The 27,815-nt window shown below is 40.2% G+C and overlaps 1 protein-coding gene, 1 long non-coding RNA gene and 1 pseudogene across 3 annotated transcripts; 2 read left to right on the plus strand and 1 right to left on the minus strand.

The window, feature by feature from the left end:
• Nucleotides 1-1,625: 1,625 nt before the first annotated feature.
• LOC118817809 (semaphorin-7A-like) lies at nucleotides 1,626-26,793 on the plus strand. 2 transcript variants are annotated; one of them, XM_036584750.1, is made up of 12 exons: nucleotides 1,626-1,833; nucleotides 2,396-2,488; nucleotides 2,643-2,721; nucleotides 5,038-5,148; nucleotides 9,016-9,155; nucleotides 11,003-11,181; nucleotides 12,681-12,786; nucleotides 13,672-13,852; nucleotides 14,702-14,817; nucleotides 15,505-15,647; nucleotides 15,944-15,993; nucleotides 26,716-26,793. In XM_036584750.1, exons 3-12 carry the CDS (start codon nucleotides 2,676-2,678, stop codon nucleotides 26,730-26,732), a joined length of 1,089 nt encoding a protein of 362 aa, XP_036440643.1. In that variant the 5' UTR covers nucleotides 1,626-1,833; nucleotides 2,396-2,488; nucleotides 2,643-2,675; the 3' UTR covers nucleotides 26,733-26,793. The 2 variants fall into 2 exon arrangements, with proteins under 2 accessions (XP_036440643.1, XP_036440642.1); XM_036584749.1 differs by lacking the exon at nucleotides 26,716-26,793 and adding an exon at nucleotides 18,408-18,988.
• LOC118817810 lies at nucleotides 14,774-27,345 on the minus strand. Its single transcript, XR_005008052.1, has 3 exons — nucleotides 27,276-27,345; nucleotides 18,659-18,760; nucleotides 14,774-14,856 (listed from the first exon to the last, which is right to left on the minus strand). It is a non-coding gene; the product is annotated as an uncharacterized LOC118817810 (long non-coding RNA).
• Nucleotides 26,653-27,815, plus strand: part of LOC118817808 — a 32,319-nt pseudogene continuing 31,156 nt past the window's right edge.

Below are 27,815 nucleotides of genomic sequence, written 5' to 3' on the forward strand. Positions count from 1 at the left end.
GTCAGTCTGATGGGCGAGTCTGGGTTTGGCGAATGCCAGAACATTACCTACCTGACTGCACTGTGCCAGCTGTAGAGTTTGGTGGAAGAGGGATGATGATATGGGGTTGTTTTTCAGGGGTTGGTCTAGAACCCTTAGTTCCAGTGAAGGAAAATCTTAATGCTTCAGCACCAAGACATTCTGGACAATTATATATTATATTCAAACTTTGTGTGAACAGTTTGGGGAAGAACCTTTTCTGGAGCCAGGCCCTTCTCGTCCAACATCAGTGTCTGACCTCACAAATGCTCTTCTGGATACATGACAAGCCGCTGTTCTCCTCTGGGTACTTTGGGTAGTGCTGGGATGCAAGAAGAAGCACGGCTACAGCTGGCTCTTATGAGCAGGATATAAATTGCTTTATTAACTTTCTCTCTCTCTCTCTCTCTCTCTCTCTCTCTCTCTCTCTCTCTCTGTGTACCAGAGAGCACATTTAGTACTTTTAACCTGCCAAACGAAGAGAGGAATGCTGTGTGGAAGCTGGTGAAGGATCCTTATAGCTCAAAAATCTATGCAGGAGCTTCTCACGGCCTGTATGTGTTTAACCCAGGAGAGAAACCGCCAGGAGTGACGCAGGTAAACTGCAGCCCCAGCTTCGCTTTCTGGGTTTTAATCTTCATATTGTGTTTTCTACAGATTAGTTTGCAGCACTGGTGTTAATAGTGTTATTAATAGTGTTGGTTAGTGTAGTTGCATAATAATAGTAATCATCATCACCATCATTCCAAAGGAAAACTACTTTTATTTCTTCTCACTTTAATCTTTGTGTTTTTGGCTGACTAAGTCAAGCCAAAGACTCTTGCTGTGATTTTTTTTGGAAAGCCATGGATGCCAAATTCTTATAGTTGAATTCCAGAAGAAACCAGTTTTATACAACAAAAATAAAATAGTGCAGAGCACCCTGCTAACTTTTTTCATGTAAATAAACAGTGTATACTGCTAAACCTCACTTCTGATAATCACCTATTTTGCCGGCACCACAGTCACCGTAACAATGTCGGTGGAGCTTTCTGCGGCTGCCGGCCGGGTACCACTGACACTTTTTTCAACGCAAATATGTGAACGCAGCATTAGCCTGATACCAGGCATAACATTATAAAAATATAACATGATAAAATTACTTTGTCCATTTTATCAGCTCCACTTACTATATAGGTGCACTTTGTAGTTCTACGGTCACAGACTGTAGTCCATCTGTTTCTCTGATACTTTGTTAGCCCCCTTTTACCCTGTTCTTCAGTGGTCAGGACCCCCATGGACCCTCACAGAGCAGGTACTATTTGGGTGGTGGATCATTCTCAGCACTGCAGTAACACTGATGGTGTGTTGGTGTGTGTTGCGCTGGTCTGAGTGGATCAGACACAGCAGTGCTGCTGGAGTTTTTAAACACCTGAGTGTCACTGCTGGACTGAGAATAGTCCACCAACCAAAAATATCCAGCCAACTGCGTCCTGTGGGCAGTGTCCTGTGACCACTGATGAAGGTCTAGGGGATGACCAACACAAACTGTGCAGCAGCAGATGAGCTATCGACTCTGACTTTACATCTAAAAGGTGGACTGACAAGGTAGGAGTGTCTAACAGAGTGGACAGCGAATGAGCAGCACTGCTATGTCTGATCTATATGTTAAGATTTGTTCACTACCGGCAAATATCCAACCATGAGTGGCTCTGAGGATGACTAGACGATGACAAACCCAAACTAGTGCACTTGTATCTAACGCAGTTGTATGTATTTCATTCTCTGGTAGGAGCCTGTGCCATTTTTAAGAATGAATGCGAGGACGGTAGATCTGTAAGTATTACACATCTATAAATGTTTATGCATGTCAAATGTGTAACTAAAGTGGAATAAGTATAACATGTTGAAATGTGTAATGTAATGCTATGTAGGCGAGTGATGTTCTAGCCTAAAATTACAGCCCCATCTACATGGAAATAAAACGCATTGTACATACTTTACTATAAATAGTCTACATTGTTTCATTCCAAAATATTTTCCAAACATTAAAGAACACTAAACCAAAAAATTCATACATTTTTAAACATATTTGATAAATACACGTTGCATGTATTTATTTTCCATATGACAGCCTTAATCTTGCCCATGAGGACCACCTTCCAATTCATGTTTTTGTTCTCCCGTTCCCAGCACACCTGAGCCAGGTGCTTGCTGTTTTATTGCCCTCAGTTATCTGGCACAGATGTGGAACAGAACAAACGTTAACTTCCCCAGGGTTTTTTTTAGGCCTGAACTCGTCCTCTCTTCTCAAACATGAATATAATTTACTTAACAACTTTCTTGTGTTAAAGCAGACAGATTTACATGTGTTGCTGAATTTGCTGTATGTTTCCAGGGCTGTGTGGATTCCATCTCTGTGCTGACGGAGGGAAAGAATGGAAATCCACTGTTTGTCTGTGGAAAGGAGGATAAAAAGTGCTGTAAAGTGGTATGTCAGAGTTTTAGCATATACCCTTCAAAATTATGTTCTATATGTGCATGATGCTCACAGCATCTCAGAACAGAAGGATCTGTGGCTGTGAGCACGATCATGTTCTACTCTGAAAGCCTTTATAAACTGGCCCTGTGTGTTTTTATGGCAGGACTCAGAGCACAATCCAGTGGATTGCTTTGAAATGCAGGGAAATACAGGGGATGTAAATGAAACCGCTCTGTACACTGGTAAGAAAACTGTACTGATTTTTTACAGATTAATGTTATGATTGTATATTTCTGCAGATAATTACTGGAAAGACCTAAACTGTAACCTTCTCTCATGAGATACAGTGATTGAGAAAGCTGTATAACATCAGAAATAATAATATTAATATCCAGAACGCCTCATATTTCAAAAGTGAAAAGAGATTCAATCTCACGTCAGATAATTTTACAAAAAAGTATTATAAATAGAACATTATGGTATTTATCAGTTATTAACCTTTTTGCCCAAAATACTGAAAGATTAACTAAAAGTTAACATAAAAAAACTGTAGTTTACAGTTGTGAACTGTGATTAGAGCCTGGCCTTTAGTTTGGGCCATAAATATCAAAATGGTCAGAAAATGAGAAAAAAAAACACTTATGATAATGCTAATTTCTGCTAGCTGTGTTTCTAATAGTCTGTTAGCCCTGTGCTAACGCTGGCATAGAGCTGTTTTCCATTTCTAACAGCAAACTAAAACCTGGTTGGATTACGGCTCGTGTTCACAGAATGTCCAGAAGGTCTAGAGCTTAGTTTGCTGTCCCACCCACTGGAAGTGCTGATCATGTTGGTAGTTAATCCGACATATTAACCCTTGTGTGGTGTTCAGGTCTGTGGGACCCATTTTCAATGTTAAACAAAGGAAAAATGATGTGATTTATTATTATTTCAACCCCAGTTTTCTTGTCCTTTGCTCATTTTCTGTGAAGAACATATAAAATAACCCATTTTCAGTGTCTTCACTCTGTTCACCCCCCACACACTTACATTACACATGTGGTGTTGAGATGAACCCGCGGGGAGTAAAAGTGTGGAGGTGCTGTGTCCTTCACTCTGTTCTCCTCCTACATGGCCTGCTGTTAGTGTGTGTGTGTGTGTGTGTGTGTGTGTGTGTGTGTCTGCATGTGTATGTGTTTGTATATGTATGTGTGTGTGTGTGAGGGTGGACGACATGGACAGGCTGCTGACTGGCTACAGCTGCTAAAGGAGCTATGCTGACCACTAGTGATATTTTAAACATCTGTTTTTTTAACATGTGATGGGTCCACCAGACCCACTAAGTAACAAAAGCATGAACACCACACAAGGGTTAATGCTTCGACACACAGAATGCAAAGTGAAAAACCACGACACGACAACGCAAAACATTCGGATGTGATTTTTTTGCGCATCACTGAAAAAAATGCTAGAATATATATCAAACATATAGTTGGCAAAATATATACTAACTATATCAAAAGGTCCTTTGCTTCTCATGAAATGGACAGACTGTGACACTGTGCAGTTTGGAAAAGCAAACAGAGAACAGGGAGTTTGTTCATTTCAGAAGCGAAAGCTCTGTGAGTTCTTTCGCTGGCAATTTGGATCTCAGCTGAGTTTGAGCTGATGTTAGAGATGCAGCCCCACACTAAACAAGGCACAAAAGGGCATTTGAACATTTGCATTGTACTTGTATTGTACTAAAAAAGTCCATTGTGCCAGAAAACAATGTGTGTTTGAGTTGTGCTTTGACAATAAATGTGTCTTTCAGAGGAGTTTTCCCAGCCTCTGACATTCGGCGCACAGCAGTACACTGACCGTCTGATGTAAACTGCACACTAAAATCACCTCAGCTCTCAGAATCTCACCTCCCGCAGAGACTTAAACTGGCTCTGGTGCCGTTTCAGTGCACTGCTTCATCAGTCTGATGGGGAACAACCGACTGTTTATCAAGCTAAATGCTAGTAGCCATAAATGTGTTAGTAACAAGCAGTTGCATCTACTCACCAGTAAGCCTTTAAGAGCGGAATACGTTAAACATTCATGATGTCCCATTTAAAGAGAGCGTTTGCCGACAGCCACTCTACTTTATTTAATAGAAGTTTATTTTTGTTCTGCAATTGTTGGGTGATTTTGCATGTCAGTCAAATGGCTCTCCTATCAGAGATGATGGTTCTGTAAACCTGCCCTCTCGGTCTTGCTTATTAGACTGTAGGTCACACAAAGAGTCTCACCTCAGATTGATGTTGTGCTTTTTTCTGAAACAAGCGTAATTTTGTTAAACCTTTTTTGAAATCATCTAAAAAGCTTTGTTGAAGTTTATCAGTGGTTACCAGTTGCATATATATTTACAGAGCCACTGTAAATAGATATAACTCTAATCATAACCCAAACCCAACCCTAATCCTCTGAGCGAGGCTGATGCTGATCACAGCTGATCGTCATACGTGTTATAAACGTACTAACATGGCTGATACTGATGAAACTGGCCCAAGACTTTTGGCTTGAACGTAATCTGTCTGTGTGGTTTTTGACAGGAGACACGCTTTATTTCACCATCTCTGGACAGAATAATGCTGCTGCCACTTTGGGACTCTACAGACAGAAGGCAAAATACGACTACACATGGCCACAGACGAGAGAAATAGGTAAGAGAGCTGAGTGGCATCAGATACTAGCAGTGGTGGACAGTAACTAAATAAAAGTAATTCACTGCTGTACTTAAGTAGTTTTTTCGTGTGTCTGTACTTTACTGAAGTTTTTCCATTTTGGGTGACTTTTTACTTTCACTCCTCTACATTTCAAAGTCAAATATCTCACTTTTTACTCCACTACATTATGAGAAATCTGTCGTTCCTTTTCGTTTATGTGTGTATAAAAACGTAACATGTCAAAATGAAAGAAGCGCAAAGCAAGAACACCAATCAGGGCACAGCGGTCACTTAGTTTTGAGCTTGTTTTGACCTGTTGGACATACCGACCCAGTGCAAGGATGTCAGTGCAGCAGTGTGAAAGTTTGAGAGAGTCTGTTCAACATAAATGATGAACTAACCTAACTTTGTGTAAACAGACCACAATATAGAAATATGTACTCATATGCAGTTGTGACTGACGTGTCTTTTTCCTGAATTTATACAAACACATTTCATCTTATAGTAAATTAGTTTTGGCTAGTTTATGTTTATGAACAGAGACCTACAGATGCAGTTTAGTAAGGAAACTCATTTGTGAATCTGAGTTTAAAGTTTTATTGAACTTAAACTTGTGACTAAGTTCAAATAAATCTTAAACTGAAACTTTACTTGTTCACAAAAAGTGATTTCAGAGCCACTCAGTTCTCCCTGATGGAAATTGTTTGCCTTCAGTGTTTTGTGCTTATGATAATTTTAATAGACATCAGCGTCAGACGAATTATTCTGTTAGACTAATAATTCTAATAGAATTATTCTATTCTATTAAAAGACTGGTTACCAAGAGTGACACTGGAGTATTTTCACCTAAAATTAGTTAATAAATCAAGAGTCTTCTTACAAACATCATAATAGGACATTAGAGTCATAATTAATCTTTTAGTACTGTTACTTTCGATACTTAAGTACATTTGAAGGCAAATACTTTTGTACTTTTACTCAAGTGGAGGTCTAAAGGGAGGAACTTCTACTTTTACTGGAGTAATATTTTACCTTGGGTATCTCTACTTTAACTCAAGTATATGATTTGTGTACTTTGTCCACCACTGGATACTAGCTGACTTCCTAGGAACAAACCGCGAGGTAGGGGTTGTTTCACAAAGCAAAACGGCCTAGATAGCTTAATGACTTGAGCCCACAGTAAGAGTAAGAGCTGTCCTTAGCTCTCCTCCAACTGGACAGACTTGACTTTGGCCTGAAGTTATCCAGCTAACTGAGGGCATAATTAATGTGGCTAATCTTGAGTAGTCAGAATCAGCTAAGCTCAGAAACGACAGATTTTTGTTTTACAAAATATCGGCAATCACTTTATGATTTGTATCTTGACCAGTCTGTGTTGTAATTTCATGTCATCAATAAGGAGAGGTAGGATGGGTGCACTCAAACTGTATTTGAATGTACCTGTACCAAAATAGCACGGAGTGCGTGACTCATTGTGCTAAGTAGTGTAACGTCCTGTCTTGTTTGGTCCTTGTCTTTCTCTGTTTTAGCCTTGGTTTTCTTGTTTCCCAGTGCCATGTGCCTTTGTTGGTGTTGTGGTCTGTCTCCTCCCTGGTTCTGCCCCACCATCATCTGTTCCACCTGCCTGTTGTCTGTAGCCCCACCCTCTCATTAGTCCCAGTAGGGCTGGGCGATGAAATGATAACGATAAGTATCGCGATATAACTTTTCCTCGATAGAGCGATAAGACAGGTTCGATAAATGTTCGATATAATACACCATTCTCACACTTCCACGTTTTAGCGAAAGCCCTGGTGGCGTTTTCTACTGCAAGGAAAGTGACACTACTCTGCTGTCGCCAGGAGAGGGCGCACTTCCAAGTTTTTCGACTTGATTAGAGAGGGAGGGGGCCACGAGTAAAAAAAGGGTCTCCAAATATACTTTAGCAACGGCTGAAACGCGGAATTATACAGTCCCTGTTTGAGTGTTGCAACCGGCGATCTGTTCTCCTGTGACCGAGTGTGAGTGACGAGGTCAGTGGTGTAACTGTACTGTCCTACAGCGAACTCACCTCTTTCCGTGCATCCTAACAACTTTAGCGGTGTTAAATCACGTCTGCAGCGCCGTGTTACAGCGCCAAACCGTCATATTTTAGTATTAGTGCATTCTCGAGCAACGAAAGTGAAAGAAAGAAGTGGGTTCATGTAAATTACAGCTCCGATTTAAACGAAAGTAAACTGAGGAAGCTGTGAGGCAGTGAAGAGCGGGAGAGCGCTGTCTTTGCAGGCTAGCTGTTTTTAGCTGCTGGCTAACTTGAAGCAGCGCTCCAGCACAACACGGTGAATTGATGATACTGTAGATCAAACAAGACACAAAATCACCGCTTTCAGTTTAAACATGCCTAAAAGGAGGACTCTGTTTGTCTGGTGTGAGAGATTCACACTGCAGATAACGCTTTTACACAGCGAACGTCAGATACACTGCGGTTCACCCCTTAAACTACTACGATAGCATAGAGAAACCCAGTCGTCGCTAGCTGGTGTCTGAATACTGTGATCTGCTCTGACATGGATATGGTAGGAGTGACCGCAGTGACCTACCGAACCGAGTTGACGTTGTTGAGAAACTAAAGAGTTTAGCACTGTTGTTGGCCACTTGTTTAGCATTTGTAACGGGGTAGCCGAGCGCTCGTCACCAGACCGCTAAAATAATCTGTTTTCTTTCTTAAATCATGACTATTACAAAAATTGCAGCTGTGCTTTTCCAGCTGATAAAAACAGCTCAGAAACTTTCTCCCACTGTCCCAAGACAGATGTGTGAAATGTTCCACTGTTTGCCGAGTGTTTGTCATGATCGGACCATAAGTGATAGTTTAAAACCACAGTTAACCACCCAGGAGCAAAATCAGCCTTCAAACGTGAAAGAAATCATGATTTGACATTTATCGCGATATATATCGATATCGAACGATATGAATTTTGTTTATCGTGATAACGTTTTTGGCCATATCGCCCAGCTCTAAGTCCCAGGTGTTTCTTGTTTCCCCTCAGTGTATTTATACCCCTGTGTTTGCCCAGTCCCTTTGTCTTGCATTGTCGGTTACCCTGTTGCCTGTTTTCACTGGTCTTGTTGTCAGGTTTTGTTTCCAGTTTAGTTCTGTTTTCCCCTGTTTTGTTTCATCATTGACTTGTCTGCTCTATGAAGCTCTGCTAGGCAGTTTCTGGGCTCTGTTAAATCTGACAAATAGCCAACTGTCTCTTACTTTGAATGTAGCACTTTTTATTTGTTAATGATTTTTCATCCCAGTATATTATGAGGTGAATATAATGACTAATCTCATAATAATAACTTATTTTCTCAAAATATCCACTTATTCTTCCAAAATAATGACTTACTACATCAGAATAATGAGTTTGTGTCTGATTTATTTTTGTAATAATGACTGTCTCAAAATATTGACTTAACATGTTGGAACAATGGCTACTATGGTAATGACTTATAATATTGTCATAATGTCTTATTTTCCTTTATTAATGACCTACTTTCTTGAAGTTTAATAACGCTGACATGGTTTTCAAAATCTCAAGATTTAAATCATTTTTTTCTAGATACTAAATAAATATTGCTTTATAATAAGTTATTCATTTCAAGCTATTAAGTCAGTATTTTGAGAAAATAATAAATTATCTTAGGATACTATGTCAATATTTTGACATACTGCTGCTAGAAAAAAAAATCATAGGTGACTGATTTCTCCTCTACCTGGTGGGAAAGGTGTTCCATATTATTGATTACTATTGGTGAAGGAGCCCTCATTTCCTGTCAGTCATGTTGGACCTTCGGTTAAACTAAGTTTAAGAAATTCTGTGTTTTTCTGGCACTCAGCGCAGAGGTACATTAAACTCATTGCAAACGAAGGCAGTGCTGCAGAGGATGGAAAACTGTACAGCTTCTACACAGAGAAGAATCTCAGTGAGGACCCGGAGACGCCCTTATGGATTCCCCGAGTTTCTCAGTACTGCATGGTAAGCATTGTGTTTTGGGACAACTTAAGAGCTACGGTGGTTTTGGCCTCAGGAACAAAATGAGTAAAACCCCAAGCTGGACACAAACAGAGCACTCCTTCTGGAATCTCCAAACGGCAGACAGAAAAACATTCAGGCAACATTAGAAATGGATCAACATTCTCCGGTTATTTCTGAAGGATTGTGTCTTAATACCTGCTTACAGCTGAGGTCAGCGGGTCAATGGGTCACTTTCTACTTATGTAAAAGTGTTACACAACAATGTTCTTCCTCATTAGTAGATTGTGAGATCAACCCATATATATATAAAAATTACTGTCAGGTGCTTCTACAAGTAGGGAAAACATTTATTAAAAAATAAAATGAAACAATGATGAATACACACACACACATCTTCTAAGCTGCTTATCCTTCTGGGTCGCAGCCTATCCCAGCAGTCATTTCGTGGAAGGGAGAATACACCCTGAACAGGACCATCGCAGGGCAGACAGACATATACATTCACCCACACACTCACACCTAGGGGCAATTTAGCAATTTAGACTAATTGGCCTGATTGCATGTCTTTGGACTGTGGGAGGAAACCGGAGAACCCAGAGGAAACCCACGCAGACCGGGGAGAACATGAAAACTCCACACAGAAATGAGCCTGGTCGCCCGGCCGGGGAATCGAACCCAGGCCCTTCTTGCTGTGAGGCAACAGCGCTACCATGCCACCCATTGTACCATTCTACCAGGGTATTGCAGCTTGTTGTGTCAGGTGTTGGTTGGTGGTTGTGAGGTGGGTGCTAGGTCATTGCTACGTTCTTGATATGTGGTTGCTAAGCTGTTGCTATGCTGTTGATATCTAAGGTGGTTGCGGCGGTGTTGCTAGGCCATTATTATGCAATCATAGTTGCTAAGGTGTTGTTATGGTATTCTAAGTGGTTGCTAAGGCATTGTTAGGACACTGCTATGGTATCCCAGGTGGTTACTAAGGGCTTCCTCAAGGTTGCTACCAAACTTCCAGATGTTTGCCTCTGTGTCCTATTGGTTCAAAACACACAAGCTCGGTATTCCTGTATTCCTTGATGAACATTTGTGCGAAGTTTGGTGGCTATAGGTTAAAAAATTTGGAAAGATTAACAACAGAAATATAATACATTTATTAACAATTAATTGATCATTTATCACTACTGTTGGAACAAAACCTTGTATCTGAATTTTTTCAGTTTGTGACATAATTTGAAAATGCCTTTTGTCCCTTTACGCTGTAAATTTCATGATGAATAGACTAAAAGAAAACCAAAATGACATGGAAAAAAGTCTGGTTCCATTGACTTACATTAAAAGTCAAGTAGGTTTTTTCCTTCTCCTGTAAAGTTTTCGTTTTTGGAGATACAAGGTCTTGTTCTGACAGCAGCGATATGTATATTTTTATAATGTAATAATAAAAGTGATTATAAGTACCTAATACATGTTTTTTGATCTATTACAGTATTGTTTCACTTTCCCCCAGACCGGATAGACTCTAATCTATTCGCTGCAAACAAATCATAGCCATGATGTTATTTGTGATAACATATTTCATCAGTACAGTGTTTTACACGAGAGGATTACTGTCAGGTACAGTAATTCTTCACAGGTAGTGTTTTACCTGCTCTAACTCTGCTCCGAAGGGGCCTGACGATTATAAGCTAAACAATGCAGGCCATGTATCTCAATACACATTTACACCACTGCTATAGAACAGTGGTGTGAGCTGCTTCCATGTTTCTGTGGTTTGAACTGGATCCAGGAAAATCTAGTAATTCATACAAAACTTGTTTTGTTTATAATAAGCTATGTATTCACTGCATCTCCACCAGTCAGATACAGGGGGCAGAAAAAACCAACTGCAGTACCGCTGGACGTCCATGCTGACCGCACGCCTGTTCTGTGGAGACAAGAAGAGGAGAGTGACTTTCACTGAACTGCTGGATGTTGCTGTATTGGAGGCAGAGAACTGGGACAACACCATGATTTATGCGCTCTTCAAGAACCACTAGTAAGATGGTGCCCAGTGTGCTTCTCACCTGATAATAACACACATTATTTGTGATTACTTTAAAAAGAAGATAATTAAAAAAAAGACCAAAATCCTGACTTTTTTAAGAATACAGTTGTGGATTAGTGGCTGGAAAGACCACATCGCAAAACGCTGGAATGGTAAATGAAATCTTACTGAACACTTAAGGATTTGGCTCAGAATACAGCTGGTTTCGGTCTACCGTTACTGTAACAGTGACTGCCTGATACAACAAAAGCTTTCAGGCAGAAATAGACGATCTATCCACAGCCACCGATCGGTCCGTTACTGGGGTTGGCCTACCAGCAGTGCAGTAAAATCCTTTGAAGAGCAACAAACCGTTCAGGCAAATAAATGACAATCATGAACTAAATTGGCTTAATATTTTTAAAAACCTTTGAAGGATGGACACATCTGATGCGGAGGCTTTGTCCCTGAACTGTCTATATTTTTCAATACTTTGCTTATTTTGTCCTCTCTCCTTTCTTTCTGCTGTCTCTACAGTGATTTTCAATTATGTCCCTCTTTATACTATATTTTTTCTCTCTGTCTTCTCTGATGTTTTTCTGACAGTTCTGGTTTAGGGGCCATTTTGCTAAATGTAATTTTTTTTGGTTGAATTAGATCTATATGCACATCTGCACAGCTACATATTTATATAAAGCCTGATGAATGATCCACATCGTATCTACACAACACCACACGGCCATCAATAACACTACCGGCCTAATATTCCTACACTACGTCTGGCCGTACAAGATTACTAAGCTTATAAAAATCTGATATCATGATACATGATATATATGGCTGGTGTCGGAAGAAAACCTCGAATGTGCATTTTTGTTGTTTTTCTGTTTTTGAGATAATTTGAAAATACCTGTTGCCCTTTACATTGTGTTAAATTTCATAAAGAATTGACCCAAAGAAACGGCCCAAAATGACTTGGAAAAAAGTCTGGTTCCATTGACTTACATTAAAAGTAAAGTATGTTTTTTCCTTCTCCTGTAAAGCTACCATTTTGGTGATATGAGGTTTTCTTCTGACAACAGCTATATATATATATATATATATATATATATATATATATATATATATATATATATATCGCTGCTGTCAGAACAAAACCTTGTATCTCCATTTTTGTCGTTTTTCAGCTTTTTTGACATGATTTGAAAATACCTGTTGTCATTTACATTGTGTGTAAATTTCATGAAGAATGGACCAAAACAAACAGACCAAAATTACTTGGTAAACTGTCTGGTTCCATTGACTTACATTAAAAATAAAGTGTTTTTTTTCCTTCTCCTGTAGAGTTACCATTTTGGAGATACGAGGTTTTGTTCCAACAGCAGTGATACATACATATTATATATATGTATGTGTGTGTGTGTATATATATATATATATATATATATATATATATATATGTATATATATAAAAATATGTGTCTAGTTGAGTTTGTGTGTTTCTCCCACAGTAACATCAGCGCCGTGTGTGTTTACAAAATGTCCACAATCACTCGGATCTTCAAAAGCTCCATATTCAGATCCCCAGTGGAAGCTCCTCCTCCGGCTGCTGGAGAGGTACCATCCTGCTCAGTGGAATAAAGTGCAACTTTTCTGCCAAGACAGATATGCTGCAAAATATACATTTGTAAGGAGCAAATATACATTATAAGGAGCAAACACAGTGATAGTGTATAAGTTGAATCTTAGTCTTTGGCAAGTATAAGAACAACAATAAGCGTGTTTCAGTTAAAGGTGTATTGGTAATGTACTGTCGTCTTTAATTTGGCCACAAATTATGAATGTCACACATCTGAGAGTTTGTGGCTGCTTAGCTTAGCCTGCCTTCTTCTCTGAAGCGGTTTCCCCTGAGACCGTTTGGAACAAATCTTTTCACCTTTCGTCAGTCTGAAACCTGATGCTGTGGTGTGAAGATGTCCCAAAACGAACACCATTCCAGACAGGCAGCTTTTAGTACAGGCACTTTTGTACCTGCAGCACAGACTGTGATTAGCCAGCGCATCCGTGTTTCTCATCTATGTTAGGTATCGGGGTCAGAAACATATAAGTAAGTCTGTTGGTGTAGCATAATTCTAGCATAGAGCAGTATAAGCTTCCATTGCTTGTTAGCCACATTTGCTTTGTAGCTTAAGGGCAAAACTAATGTAGAAAACATATTTTTGTGGATACACTGCACATGATATATTAATAATTGTTTCATTTGATTTAATAGTGATCTAATCCAGTAAAGAGTAACCAAACTACTGTCACTGTCCTCAGGGCGGCCCTGAGTTTACTAGTAGGCCACAGTAAAGGTGCAGTTTGCTGTATTTTAATGTGCACAGTAAGTTTGAAAATCAGGTCTCTGAGGGGAAAAATCTCTTACTGCAAAAGCAAATGTGTAATATTCAACGTTATGTAGAATCAAGACTGGAGATGCTGTAACGTCTCTGTGTCTTACAGTGTGTTACAGACAAAAGCTCAGTCTTTCTGAAGTTTATGGAAAAGCGTCCGGAGATGGCAGAATGGATCGAGCCTGAGCGAGGTCCCCTGCTGATCAGCCAATCCCAGTACACGCACCTGCAGGTGGACAGGGTGACCAGTAGGAATAACGTTCAACACAGCGTCCTCTTATTGACCCTAGGTGGGTAAACTTCTGTGCAAACGGAACCATGAATCGGATATGTATCCGATCCAGGACCACGTATGAAAGTGGCTCAGGTCGGATTTGACAAGATCAGATTTGCGTGTCCACACAGCCCTGAAAACATCAGATCTGAGTCACATTAGGGCAAAAAATTGTGCGATACGTATCCGATCTGCTGCAATGCGACTCTGAACAGCCGGATCAGAATTCATGCAACTTTCGCGTCAATCCAACTCGACATTCATCATCATTTCGCGCTGCTGAGACCTCATAAACATTTAGGCTGATGTTTCTGTACTAAAAAATTAGAAGGCACTTATCCAAACCGCTCCATGTTCGAAGAGATTTTGAAAGAAATGACTGAACGCAGCTGGAGAAGAACAAGAGGAAAAGTTGAAAGCAAAGTTTAAAGAATCTGAGAATGTAAACCAAAAGTGACCGTGGCCGAATAACGTGCCCTTTTTACGGCTCGAACACATTCTGGGTGATGAGCCCAGCTGTCAGTCAGTGAAGCTTCATGATCTTCCTGTGATGCTGGTGAAGGTGAAGCTGATCCTCCGGGAGCGACTGGCATTCATTGGCACTCATGATTGTTTACCTCTCGGTGAGCCACGTGAAGCAACGTGAAGCACTGATCTTTTGTGCATGCGGGTCAGTTTAGGAGCTGATCTGTTCAGACTGATGTCACATACAGATCACATTTTAAAGATAATGTGAACAGCCGAACAAAAAATCGGATTTGGTAAGAAAATTAGGTTTGGGCCACTTTTACCTGCTGTGTGAACGTAGCCTTTGTCTCTAAATTGTTGACAGTCTGTGTATGTGAATGTATTTTTTATACCTCAGGGAATGGCAGGATCCATAAAGTGGTGGAGCGGGATGATGGTCCCTTCATCATCGCCGAATACCAGCCGTTTGAAAGTGAGACACGCATCCACAGCATGCTGCTGGACAGATCCACAGTAAGAGAAACACAGACTCTCTCAGGGTCACGTTCAAATCTGCAGTAAAGTGACAGAAAATGCATTAAGGCAGAGCATGTGCTGAAGCAATGTTGCTGAAATGTTTTGAGAAGCATTATTAGCACAGTCAGCCTGTAGTCAGTTCACATTATCTGTCACAGCCGAATCTGCTGCTATTGCTATAATAATCTTTCTTTAGACATGTTTATTACCTGTCTATAAACTCATTATCCATTTTATTAGAAACTCCTTCCTACTCTTAATTTCACTCACTGACCCCTTTTTGAATTACAGACTGTAGCCTTTATCTTGCTCCATAATTTACTCTCCTGTACTCTATTTATCACTTGTTAGTTTCTGACCACAGGACCACTGCTGTCCAGATATTATTCGGGTGACATAGTAGTGTGTGTGGTGCTGGTACGAGTGTATCAGAAGCAGCAGTGTTGCTGGACACTGTCACTGATAGGTAGATAGTGGACCACCACACAGAAATATCCAGCCAAGATCAGCATAAATGGTCAGAAACTGACCACTGATGAGGGTCTAAAAGATGGCAAACACAGACTGTGTATTAACAGATGTGCTACAGTCTCTAACTCTACACCAGCAAGATAGAACCACAGCTGAGGGGTTTCTAATAAAGTGGTCAGTGAATGTACAGCACATTTTCATCCTTCATTGCAGAAAAAGCTGTATGTGAGCTCCAGCAGTGAGCTGGTCCAAATCGACCTGCAGGACTGCAGCGTATATGGGAAACAGTGTGACTGTGTGTTGGCTAGAGACCCTTACTGCGGCTGGAGCGGGACTGAATGTTCGCCTGCTACTGAGTAAGTACTGGATCATATTCTAATAACCGTTTGTGGTTTAAACGAGTTATGTGTAACAAGTAAAAGCAGAGTAGAAGGATTCAGTGATGTTCATATTACTGTGTTACCTCTTCCAACAATTTGTTTACTTTTCAGATTGATTAATCCTCAGAATTGGGCTGAATTTCAGCTTCATCCATCATTTGATAAGCGGCATGTGAGGGCTGAGAGATTCATAGTTAGCTTCCCAAATGATCTCCGATTGAGTACAGTTTACAGTTCATACATTAAAAGATCAAACTGTGCTCTTTTCACAGATACTCAGTTCAAGACGTAACAAATGGAGATTACGCTGTTTGTGAAGCAGGTAGGTCTGCATGTTTGTGGCTGTTGCTGGTTTTAAAACTAAACCTGTCCCACATTCTAGTGATAACTTGCTCAGCAAACAATGCATTCATGCCATGATTACAACAACTGCATTCTGCTAATTAAAATGTACAAGACTTATTTGCCTTTAATCAGAGGGAAACTCTTACAGCCTTTTAGACTGGTGCCTAATCATTTCTGTGAGTTTGTCTGTAATTATTTCATTTTATTATGCTTGTTATGCATGTAAACTGTACTGTTTGGTTGGAAACAAAAGGTAAAAATCTTTAAATGCTTAATGACAAATTATCCAATCATGGAGCACTCACTCTCAGATAATGGTAGGGTCAGCTCTATGAAGATTTTTTTTTCATAGTCCTCTTACAGAAGGTTTTTCAAGTCACACAGATGCAGAGGTCGAAAACATGCAGCTCTTTTACTGCCCTGTTGTGGCTCCACAGCAGAATTAGATTTGTAGGTAAAAATAAAATAATCCTCCTTTACAGTAAAATAAAGCTCTGCTGATCCTTCAACACAGTTTAACAGTAAATGGTCTTAAACTCTGGAGTTAATGTAGAGCTGCTAATTCATCCTTTAACCCTGAAGATCAGCGCAGACTGCTGGTCACCATAGCAACGCAGACAACAATCTCGCCTTGCTAGAAACTAACGAAACGGCAAAGAGAAAGATTTAAGACGAACATCGATAATTTGGAGACAAATGGACTTATTTGCATTTATAATCTCTCCAGCTGGTTTCCTGATACCTTTAATCTGCAGAGAGAAACTGACAAACACTAAAAAGTCAGGAGGCTGAAGTCAGTTTTCTGTTCGCCAGCTTCTTGTTCGAATTTTCCCGTTCCACCTTAAATGATGCAGCAGTTACATTCTGGCTCCTCAGGCAGAATTTAAGGTGGAACGGGAAAATTCGAACAAGAAGCTGGCGAACGAGAAGCTTCAGCCTTGCAAAAAATCGAATATTGCGAGACATTTTACAAGAAACTATTCTACTTTTGTGGAAAGGTTTCCTGCCAGACATGCGAGAAAAGCGGCTATAGCTGAGCTAAAGCTTAAAGCAGAGCAAAGTTAGTCTGTGCTTTTATTTATTTTATATTTTTTAGCCTATACTAGCACATTAACACATACTGAGGCATATTTACAGCCAACATGGTAAAACGTTACTTCAATAAAATGGACATAAATTGTTGTGGCTCCCAAGGTAGTTCGATTTTTGTTGATGGACAAAATGATTCTTCTTAACATTTGTGTTGCAAATCTCTGCTCTAGGGTGCAAACCAAAGCAAGTTCTATGAATTTGCAGCACGTTTTATTGTTTTGCAGAGTGTTTGTAAAATGCAGCGCACATGTTGTCATTTTGATGAAAGTGTTTTTTGCTTTTGTGTCTCGTTTTTTTATTTCGCAGTTTGTAACACATACAGGTTTTTTCATACAAACAACTTACTCGTCTCTGATACAAAAGAAAATGTGAACTTTGTTTCCAGCAGAGAATAATTTGGACTAAAACAGCAGAAGTGCAAGAGGTACCTCTTTCACCGAAGGAGCTAGTTGTAACAGTCATTAAAAGTCTGGCAAATTTATTAAAAGCACAGTCAATTTAATGTAAATCTGTGCTGTTTAAAGCAATCAAATACATCGAAATAAATATGATTAGCAGAAATAGAGTGTGTCAAATGTATTATTGAATACAAAGCAGACGAGGAAATACCAGCACAATAAAAACTGAAATATAGTTTACTAACATGACATCTATACTACACTACACTTATATTGGAGAAAGTAGTTTCTCTCGGTGTTTGTTTGGCGGTTTTAGTTGTTACTCCGTGTTAAAACTAACCCACCACATGGGCACATACACAGCTTTCACGGTGAATCTCGAGTAATATTCACTGTTCAGTGTTATTAATTTTGCCACTTGTTCACCTCCACTCATTTCCTACAAGAAAGGGAGAATTTTAAACTAACTCAGTTTTGTCTACTAATAAGTCCGGTCTAAGTCCAAATAGCACTGTGGGTTGTTTGTTGTCATGGTTGCGGACATGATGATTCCACAAAATTGTCAAAATTATCTATATCAGTACATACGTATTCTTCATTTTTTAACTTGGTAATATTCAGTAATTATGAAAATGACATAATAGCCAAAAAAAGTCTGTGAGCAGTTGTATATCGTCGCTGTCCAATGAAAACCATGTATCTCCATTTTTTGTCGATTTTTATTTTTCTGCATCATTTCAACACACCAGCTGTCCTTTATGTTGTGTGAACATTTCATGATGAATGGACCAACAGAAATGCTCTAAAATCACTTGGAATAAAATCTTTTTACATTACCTTAAATTGAAAGGTAAGACTGTTTTTGCCCTCTCCTGTAAAGTTACTATTTTTCGTCCCAAAGCCAGGGATCTTGGGACCAGTGTGACGTCAGAATCACCCCTGATCGTCCCTCCAAACTCCAAATACTACCTTGAATGCCCCACTTCCTCTCTGCATGCCTCATACACTTGGAAACATAACGGCAAGACAATAGATTGTGTCTCCACTGAAGAGGAATGTCTTCTACTAATAGAAAACATGAGTGAAGAGGACCTGGGTCAGTATGAGTGCATAGCCTCAGAGAACGGTCAAGAAAGGACAGTCGCATCTTACCGCTTGGGGAACAGCGCCTCGCAGCTGAGAGTGACTCCTGTAACGTTAGCTTGCCTTCTGCTTCTGATTTCTCTGATCTGCTTCCAGTCTTTAAGCTGAGAGCTGTGGGAAAGCAGCGGAATGAGGAATGAGCAAAAACTTCACTTATGTCTAGCCTTTCTGTACTTTCTCTTACATTGTGATTGGTTTCAGGATTTTTTTTTTTTTAATAAAAAAAGATATTCAATTGTTTAATGTCTCATAAATATTGTTTTTTAGGTTGAACTAACAAACAAGTTTTACAGTGTACAAATATGTTATATAAATTATAAAGTATAACATAATTCAACTTTAAAATACTAGTTTTATGTTAAATTCTCAGAACAGGTCAATATACTTTTGTGTCACAGTATATAAACGTTCATGTTTCAAGATTTCTATCAAACCTATGATTTCATTTGTATATGTCATATTTAAGAGTTTCCGAACTTTTTCATGCCAGGACTCAAATAACAGAGAAAGCCTAAGAAAGAATGCTAATGCTAACACTGATACTATTACCAATGCTAATGCTAAAACCAAAGCTATTGCAGATGGTGTGCTAACACGTGCCACTGCTAATGCTGAAGCCAACAACACTAAAACAGCAGAACAAGCAAAATACAAGATACAAACATGTGACTGGCAACAAGACAAGAACGAAAGCAGGCGCAGCGCTTCACAGTGAGAGTCTGTGAGTGAGTGGCTTATTTAGCAGATTGCTAATGAGCAGAGGAACAAGCCACAGGCAGTAATGTGTGACAGCTGGACACTGAATGCCTTACTTATATGAGTTCTGATCCATGTTGACTAGTTTAGAAGGCTGGCCAGCAATGACCGCTGATTAATTAGGCTGAAGCAATCTTGTTTTAGATGCAGCTTGGCAGAAAGGAAGATCGTGTTTAGAATATTTTACAATTTCTCTGATCTGCTTCCAGTCTTTGAGCTGAGAGCTGTGGGAAAGCAGCGGAATGAGCAATACTGCGACAAACACTTGTTGACAGCTGAGATGCATCAGGACCTGTGGTTAGAAAGACAGTAGTTTCACATATTAATAGTTGATTCTACAGTTAATCACAATACATTTTATAGTGAACTCTCATTGGCTTTTCTGTGTACATGCAAACTGTGTGACCCTGATGGTCACTTCAGTGTGCTGTAAATTAAAGGAGTTGACCGTCTCCTCGTTTCATTAGTGTAGAAAATTTATCTCTGCTGCTTCAGCTGAAGACCAGCCGGTTGATGACGCGATGGTGGGCTACTTACGGCCTTGAAGCTGCAGATTTTCACATAAATGAATTTACTTCCTTCTCATTGATTATGCATTTACATTAACACTGTCTTATTTATTCATATCAGAATTAGGTATAACGACACCCTTATAGGAACTGTTTAACCTTCTGTAACCCTTGATTCAGCTGGAGATCCCTGGGTTTGTTCCATGATCTTCTCCCTGGTCGTGATTCCTAAACAAATATATTGCTTTGGAGTTTCAGTTGCGACTCCGTTGCTTTACTGATTTTCTGTTTTTATTAGAAATTGCAACAACAGACCACACACTGGCTGAATCCAGGTGAAACCTGTGGACACCTAAACAGTGATCCACATGATTTTTACAACAGGCACAACCTGAACTTCACTTATGTCTTTCTGTACTTTCTCTTACATTGTGATTGGCTTCAGGATTTTCTGAGGATCCTGCTTGCTGACCCTGAAGCCACTTCATGACTAAGACACAGTGCTCATCAACTTTCCTGACTGCAAGTTTGTAATAGTCAACTTCATTAACAGGCTACTAGCGCTGCTCTGTAGGCAACCCTGCCAGTCTGCAGTGATAGCAGAGGAGGGTAAAGTTCAGCTCCTCACTGCTGAGCTATAGTTAAATTTGGGGCATCATATGCCTTCAAAGCATTATTTATTATCGCTCACCCCTAATTCTTCAGTGATATGAAGCTGAAGTCAGTTATTCTCCAGCTTCTTCTCTAAATTTCCACGTTCCACCTTAAATGGTGCAGCAGAACTGATTCATCAGAACTGATGCCCTACCCCTCTATTTCAACAAAGAACAAGCCACAGGCACTGATGTGTGATAGCTGGACACTAAATGCCTTATTTATATGAGTTCTGATCCATGTTGCCCTCAAGTTTAGCAGGCTGGCCAGCTGATTAATTAGATTGAAGCAATCTTGTTTTAGATGCAGCTTGGCAGAAAGGCAGATCGTGTTTAGAATATTTTGTGCGTTTTTCTAATGGCAGTTAACTCGCGTTACCTGAGCGTGACGAACGCACTTCGCTACTGTTGTCGCTCGCACTCAGTTATTGACAATAACTGCGATTCAAATGCACATGACTTTTTGAATGACAGCTCAGAATCAGACATTCCTGAGCCTTTGCTACGTGATTTACACTTTATGTAGGCTAATTATTCATTTCTCTACACATTGTCCCGCTCCCACCCGCACTGGGCAGGTTCATTTCCCGCTCCAGGGAACCACATTGAAAAACAGCTCAGCGCCACAAGATATCATGTTGGGTCACGCAGGAATGCAGACCTCCTGCCCGGAGTTTACTAAGACTTTTGGTTTGGGGAACTCCAGCCTCGCCTGTCGTCCACGTTTCATTTAGTTGTTTATCCTCTTACTCGCTAGTCAATGCATTTCCACTCAGATCATTTTGTACAGATAATGAAAACATATTCCGTTTACACAACTGTGTTAAATGTGGTGAAGATCTGTCTCTCACCCTTCGGGCCTGTTTACTCCTAGCATTAACATGCGTTTTTGGTTTTGTTTGAAAAGCCAGGTGTAAATAGACCCATAAAGCATTGTGATCAGATTATGATCAGATCACTCAAACACATTCAGAGGTGGCCACATTTAACACAGAATGCATTTTCGCTATCCGTATACAGCTGCATGAGTGAAAGGTGTCTGCCGAGCGTTGACTAGCAAGTGAGAGGATAAACAAGGAAACAAAAGATGGACTTAAAAACCCAAATCAAGAGCTTCTTTCACTCCACGCTGATTGAAGCGTCCAAGACAAGCTTGTCCACTCATATCGTGTAGGGCAGTGATCCAGTCGGAAACCCAAATATTAAGAAGAAACATTTTGTCCTTTCAACAAAAATCAAACCACTTTGGGAGCCACAAGATTTTATGTCCATTTATTTAAGTAACGTTTTATCATCTTGCCTGTAAATATGTCTCAGTGTGTGCTAATATACTAGTATAGGCTAAAGATATAATATAAACGACAACACAGATTAACTTTGCTCTACTTTAAGCTTTAGTTCAGTTATAGCTGATTTTCTCGCATCTCCGGCAGGAAACTTTTCTCAAAAGTAGAAGAGTTTCTTGTAAAATGTCTCTCAAAGTTCGATTTTTTTGCGAGGCTGAAGTCGCTTCTCATTCACCAATTTCTTGATAGAATTTTCCCGTTCCACCTTAAATATTGCCTGAGGTGCCAGAATGTAACTGCTGCACCATTAAAGGTGGAACAAGACAATTCAAATGAGAAGCTCGCGAATGAGAAGCGACTTCAGCTTCGTGACTTTTTAGTGTTTGACAGTTTTGGCAGATTAAAGGTATCAGGAAACCAGCTGGGGTGATTATAAACGCAAATAAGTCCATTAGTCTCCAAATTATCGATGTTCGTCTTAAATCTCTTTTCCGTTTCTAGCTACTAGCTAGACAAGACTGTTGTCTGTGTTGCTATGGTTACCAGCAGTCTGCGCTGATCTTCAGGGTTAAAGGGTGAATCAGTAGTTCTACATTAACTCCAGAGTTTAAGATCATTTATTGTTAAACTGTGTTAAACGATCAGCAGAGCTTTATTTTACTGTAAAGGAGGATTATTTAATTTTTATCTAAAATCTAATTCTGCTGTGGAGCCACAACAGGGCAGTAAAAGAGCCACATGCAGCCCCAGAGCCACATGTTGTCGGCCGCTGGTATAGGGGGAAAAAGTAAAACGGAAACAATGTATGTGTTGATGGGGAAAGTGAAACCGGATCTGATCTGGTCACACTGGGGCACATTTTAGTGAAAAGTGTCAATGGAATCCAGCCAAAGTTTGTCCAGATACGTTTCAGTCCTGAAACAAATGGTGATCGTGATTTGAGTGATCGGATCGTGACCTGAATTGTTCTGCCTGAACAATTCAGGCAGATTCTCTGAGCGCTCTGGATTTGTTTGGTTTTCACTGCACATTTTATAAGTAGCTCTGAATATGACATATAATGAGCATCTGCTAAACAAATAAATGCAAATTATTGAATAAACAAATAAAACCAAAATGTCATATGATGCTCATACACCAATTACTCCACCATGTATTTCTACATCAATTTATACAGAAGTTAATCTGTTCAGTGTTCACTTCACAAAGCAGTTTCTCACAGCATTACAGTGAGCAATTACTCACAGTGAACAATAGATGGCAGCACATCTACTTTAGTCTAGTGTTACCTAAATTACACTTGTGCTGCATCCGGTATAGAAAGACTGATAAAGTTTTGGTCTCTCTTACTTTCACACATTGTTTACCAACAGTTTTTGTCATTTTTAACATTATTTTCATTGGTACTTTTCAGTTAAGTAATAAAAAACCTGCGAATGTTTAGTTTTAGCTCTGTGCTAATGCTTTGGGTATATTGAGCTTCATGTTCATCAAAGTGCTTCCTTGGTATCAAGAGCAGTTTTCACTTAAATAATGATCTAACAGCTTTCTTTTCTGACATTGTTGTTAAAAGCACACATGGAAACTCATTTGGCCCAAATGAATGTTTTACACAGCATGTCAAAGTCATTTGTACACTGAAATGTACTTGAATGCTTCAGGTTATGCTGACTGTTACATGCCAGTACGGAGACTGTTTCTCTGAAATGTCCAGTCCTCTGTTTGGTTCTTCAGGCTTCTTAATTGCTTGTGCATGATCTCTCTGATGGTCTCCATCCACTGTGCTGCCTCTATACCTCCTCTTTTACTGCCCCAAGCGTAATGGTCTTTTACCATGAACTGTTTCTCTCATGAAAATGGTTCTTTGGGTGTTCATTTTTCTACATGGAACCACTGTCTTCACTAAGGAACCCTTGAAGAACCATCGTTTTAAGAGTATGTTTGTTTATTTGCTTATTATCTTGATATCTATTTTTGATATCTTCTGGAAAACAGTTTTCCGTGTTACAAGCACGAAAAAATCAACAGAAAGAAAAACAAAACAAACAAAATATAGTTTCTATACAGAAATGTCAGCAATAAAATGTGTATAAATACGATAACGTGGACCATCGAACGAACAGGACTGTCTGACTGTCGTATGATTACTGCTCCCTCTAGTGGCAGTATGACCAAACAGACATCCGCTACCGTTCATTATGACAGGCTGTCGGAGTCTTTAGGCCAAGCGGAAAAGTTAGAAAATTATTTTATAAGGAGTTTTAAACGAACGGAGAGAAGCGGAGATGATAGACAGCAGCTTCACAACAACAACCACGAACACCAGCTGCACTAAATAAACATGACTGCGGTTTCCTGCTGCTTTTACAGAGAGAGAGAGAGATAGAGATAGATAGATAGATAGAGGGTAGATAGAGATAGAGATAGAGAGAGGGGGGGGGGTAGAGAGATAGAGATAGAGAGGGGGGGTAGAGAGATAGAGAATGAGAGAGTGAGAGAGACAGAGTCAGAGGGGGAGATAGAGAGATAGAGAACAAGAGAGAGAGACAGAGAGGGGGAGATAGAGAGATAGAGAACAAGAGAGAGAGAGACAGAGAGGGGGAGATAGAGATATAGAGAACGAGAGAGAGAGACAGAGAGGGGGAGATAGAGATATAGAGAACGAGAGAGAGAGACAGAGAGGGGGAGATAGAGATGTAGAGAACGAGAGAGAGAGAGACAGAGAGGGGGAGATAGAGATATAGAGAACGAGAGAGACAGAGAGGGGGAGATAGACAGTATGACAGAGAGAGGGAGATAGATAGAGAACGAGAGAGAGAGAGAGACAGAGAGGGGGAGATAGATAAAGAACGAGAGAGAGAGAGAGAGGGGGAGATAGAGAGAGAGAGAGGGGGAGATAGAGAGATAGAGAACGAGAGAGAGACAGAGAGGGGGAAATAGACAGTATGACAGAGAGAGGGAGATAGATAGAGAACGAGAGAGAGAGAGAGAGAGAGAGAGAGGGGAGATAGAGAGAGAGAGAGAGAGGGGGAGATAGATGAACGAGAGAGAGAGATAGAGACAAAGAGGGGGAGATAGAGAGAGACAGAGAGGGGGAGAGAGAGATAGAGAACACAGGTACCAGTTCACTCTGGGCAGCACCGCCCTGGAGCACACGATGCAGTACACTTACCTCGGCCTCATCGTTACTGCATCTGGGAGTTTCAGTCCGGCAGTGAATGCACTAAAGGAAAAAGCTGGCAGAGCACTGTATGCAATCAGGAGGAGACTCTACAATATTGACATTCCCATCTCAGTCTGGTGTAAAGTGTTTGATAGTGTGATCCAGCCCACTGCGCTGTATGGGGGTGAGGTGTGGGGTCCACTCAGTGAGCACGGCTACACTAGATGGGACAAGCATCCAACAGAAGCCCTGCATGCAGAATTCTGCAGAACGATCCTGAAAGTCCAAAGGAAAACACCAACCAATGCATGCAGGGCAGAATTAGGCCGATTTCCTCTGTTAATAAACATTCAAAAAAGATCTCTAAATTTCTGGATGCACCTGAAGATGAGTCCCAGAGAAACGCTGCAGTTTAAGGCGCTACAGACCCAAGAACTGAACCCTGAGAAGAGCTCCCTCAGTCAGCTGGTTCTGAGGCTTATTAACCCACTAACAGACCCTAACACACAGCAGCCTCGCTCCAGCACTGCTTTACAGCCCAAACTAAACATCAATCACATCATCAGAAACAGTCAGAATGATTATCTGGAACATTGGGGCAAAGAAATTAACACTCAGAGTAAATTAAAATGCTATCAGGCCCTAAAAACAGAATACAGAGGGGGAGATAGAGAGATAGAGAACGAGAGAGAGATAGAGAGAGAGAGAGACAGAGAGGGGGAGATAGAGAGATAGAGAACGAGAGAGAGAGAGACAGAGAGAGAGAGACATAAGCCACATATTGGAACACTCCCATAACGGACGCTACCATTTCTTAACCGTTGACGAGCTCGGCTCGTTCATTGAAAACAAAAAAACCGCTGGTATCCAGCACAAAAAGTCGTGAATTAGCAAACGTAGCATAATTTAAATGAAGCGATATAAACCGCTCTATACATTAATTTATCCCAGCAGTGGAATTATTGAATATAATGTTGATGTTATGTGCTAAAGTTAGCTTAGCTAGCTAGCTAACTTAGCTAGCTGTTAAATGTTATGCTAGCCACTTAGCCCGCTACCAGATTCAGATCTTCTAGTAGACGGCAAGTGGCTTTAGCTTTTACATAGTGCAGTGTTTTTATGTTAAGTTCAGTTTAAACAATAAAGATGTTTTTAATAGCAATAAAAATTAAATGTGATAAGTAAAACATCAAATATAACGTTAAGCTTTTTTTTAGCAGGTAAGATATCACTTAAGACTTAATGACTTTTCCCAGTTAATTACAACGGAAGGAAATGTCTAGTAGCATTACTAGGTCTGGGCAATATGACTATATATTTGTTGTCGTGTAAAAATTATGATAAATTATGTTGCAATAAAATGCAATATTCTTTTCTGAATATATCGTGGATGTCGTCAGTACTTATTAGCAACACAGTCACGGTCAAAAAGAAGCTTCATGGAGGGTTGAAAAGCGTAGTATTTTGATAAGGTTAGGGTTACCTAGAGGTTTTATTTACGGGTATACCCGACACTTGATCAGGTAGCACAGCTCAGAGCTCTCACAGCCCGGAAACCCTATTCATTCTGCCCATAGAGAAATAGAGTTCAGACCCGGAGATCCTAATATAGGGAATAATGAAGACCACAGAATGACGCACGACCACAGTGGACTGTATGACGGTCCTTGGTCAACTCGTCTTTCTTCTTTGCAAACAGTCTGTGGGGGGAACTGAAAGCCACACCTCCTGGCAGCCGAAGCATCTGCGGTGTTCACTTCTACGCAGCTCAGATCAGTCATGCCTCTTTCAGCGCTCTGCACCGCTCTGCTGGCTTTAATATGGACTCAGAATGTCCACTCCAGACTGGAAGACCACCATCACGCAGCCAGGATCAGGATAACTCGGAAAGGTGAGGAGCAGAAATCTAAATATGCAGTTTTTATCTTTAGCTGTTTCCAGTATAACGTGTAGGGTAATGAACACTGCAAGGACAGAAGCCTTGGATCTTTTATAGTTATATTTCTTCCTTTGCACTTTTTCTTGCTTCAAAATGTTTATCATCAGACAACATGTGTACACTTTTACTATCTTTAAGTGTTGGCTTGCTAGCAGGCAGTCTGTGCCATAGAGCGAGGGCTGGACTGCTCACATGTGGTAATCTAACCTTACAGTCTTGAATTTTGGCAAAGGAAAAATAAAGAATATCATATATAGCTTTACTTTTGTAATTCAAACCCTCCAACGAAAAGGTTTTACACAGAAACATGTAAGACTGACCGTTCAGGCTTTTGCTTTTCCTGCTGTTGCCGTCTGTAACTGAAGTAAATGGGTTTTTGCTCTGTTAACTCAGACCTTTGCTCAGAGCTGTTGATTATAATCACATGATGTGCTTATCAGCAGCACATACACAGACCAGCCATTCATTAAAACCACCTCCTTTATCCAGACTCATTGTCCATTTCATCCATTATTTATCAGCTCCACTGACAATATAGGAGCACTTTTACAGACTGTAGTCCATCTGTTTCTCTGAATAGTTTGTTACCCTGTTCTTCAGTGGTCAGGACCCCCACAGGACCCCCACAGTGCAGGTATTATTTTGGATCATTCTCAGCGCTGCTGTGACACTGATGTGGTGGCGGTGTGTTAGTGTGTTGTGCTGGTACGAGTGGATCAGACACAGCAGGGCTGCTGGAGTTTTTAAACACTGTGTCCACTCACTGTCCACTCTGTTAGACACTCTTTCCTCTAGTCCCCATGTGTCAAACACAAGGCCTGCACAATCCTGTCCAGCCCGTGAAATTATTTTGTTTTTCT

This window comes from Colossoma macropomum, unplaced genomic scaffold (genome assembly GCF_904425465.1).
Source record: "Colossoma macropomum unplaced genomic scaffold, Colossoma_macropomum, whole genome shotgun sequence".
Lineage (NCBI taxonomy): Eukaryota > Metazoa > Chordata > Actinopteri > Characiformes > Serrasalmidae > Colossoma > Colossoma macropomum.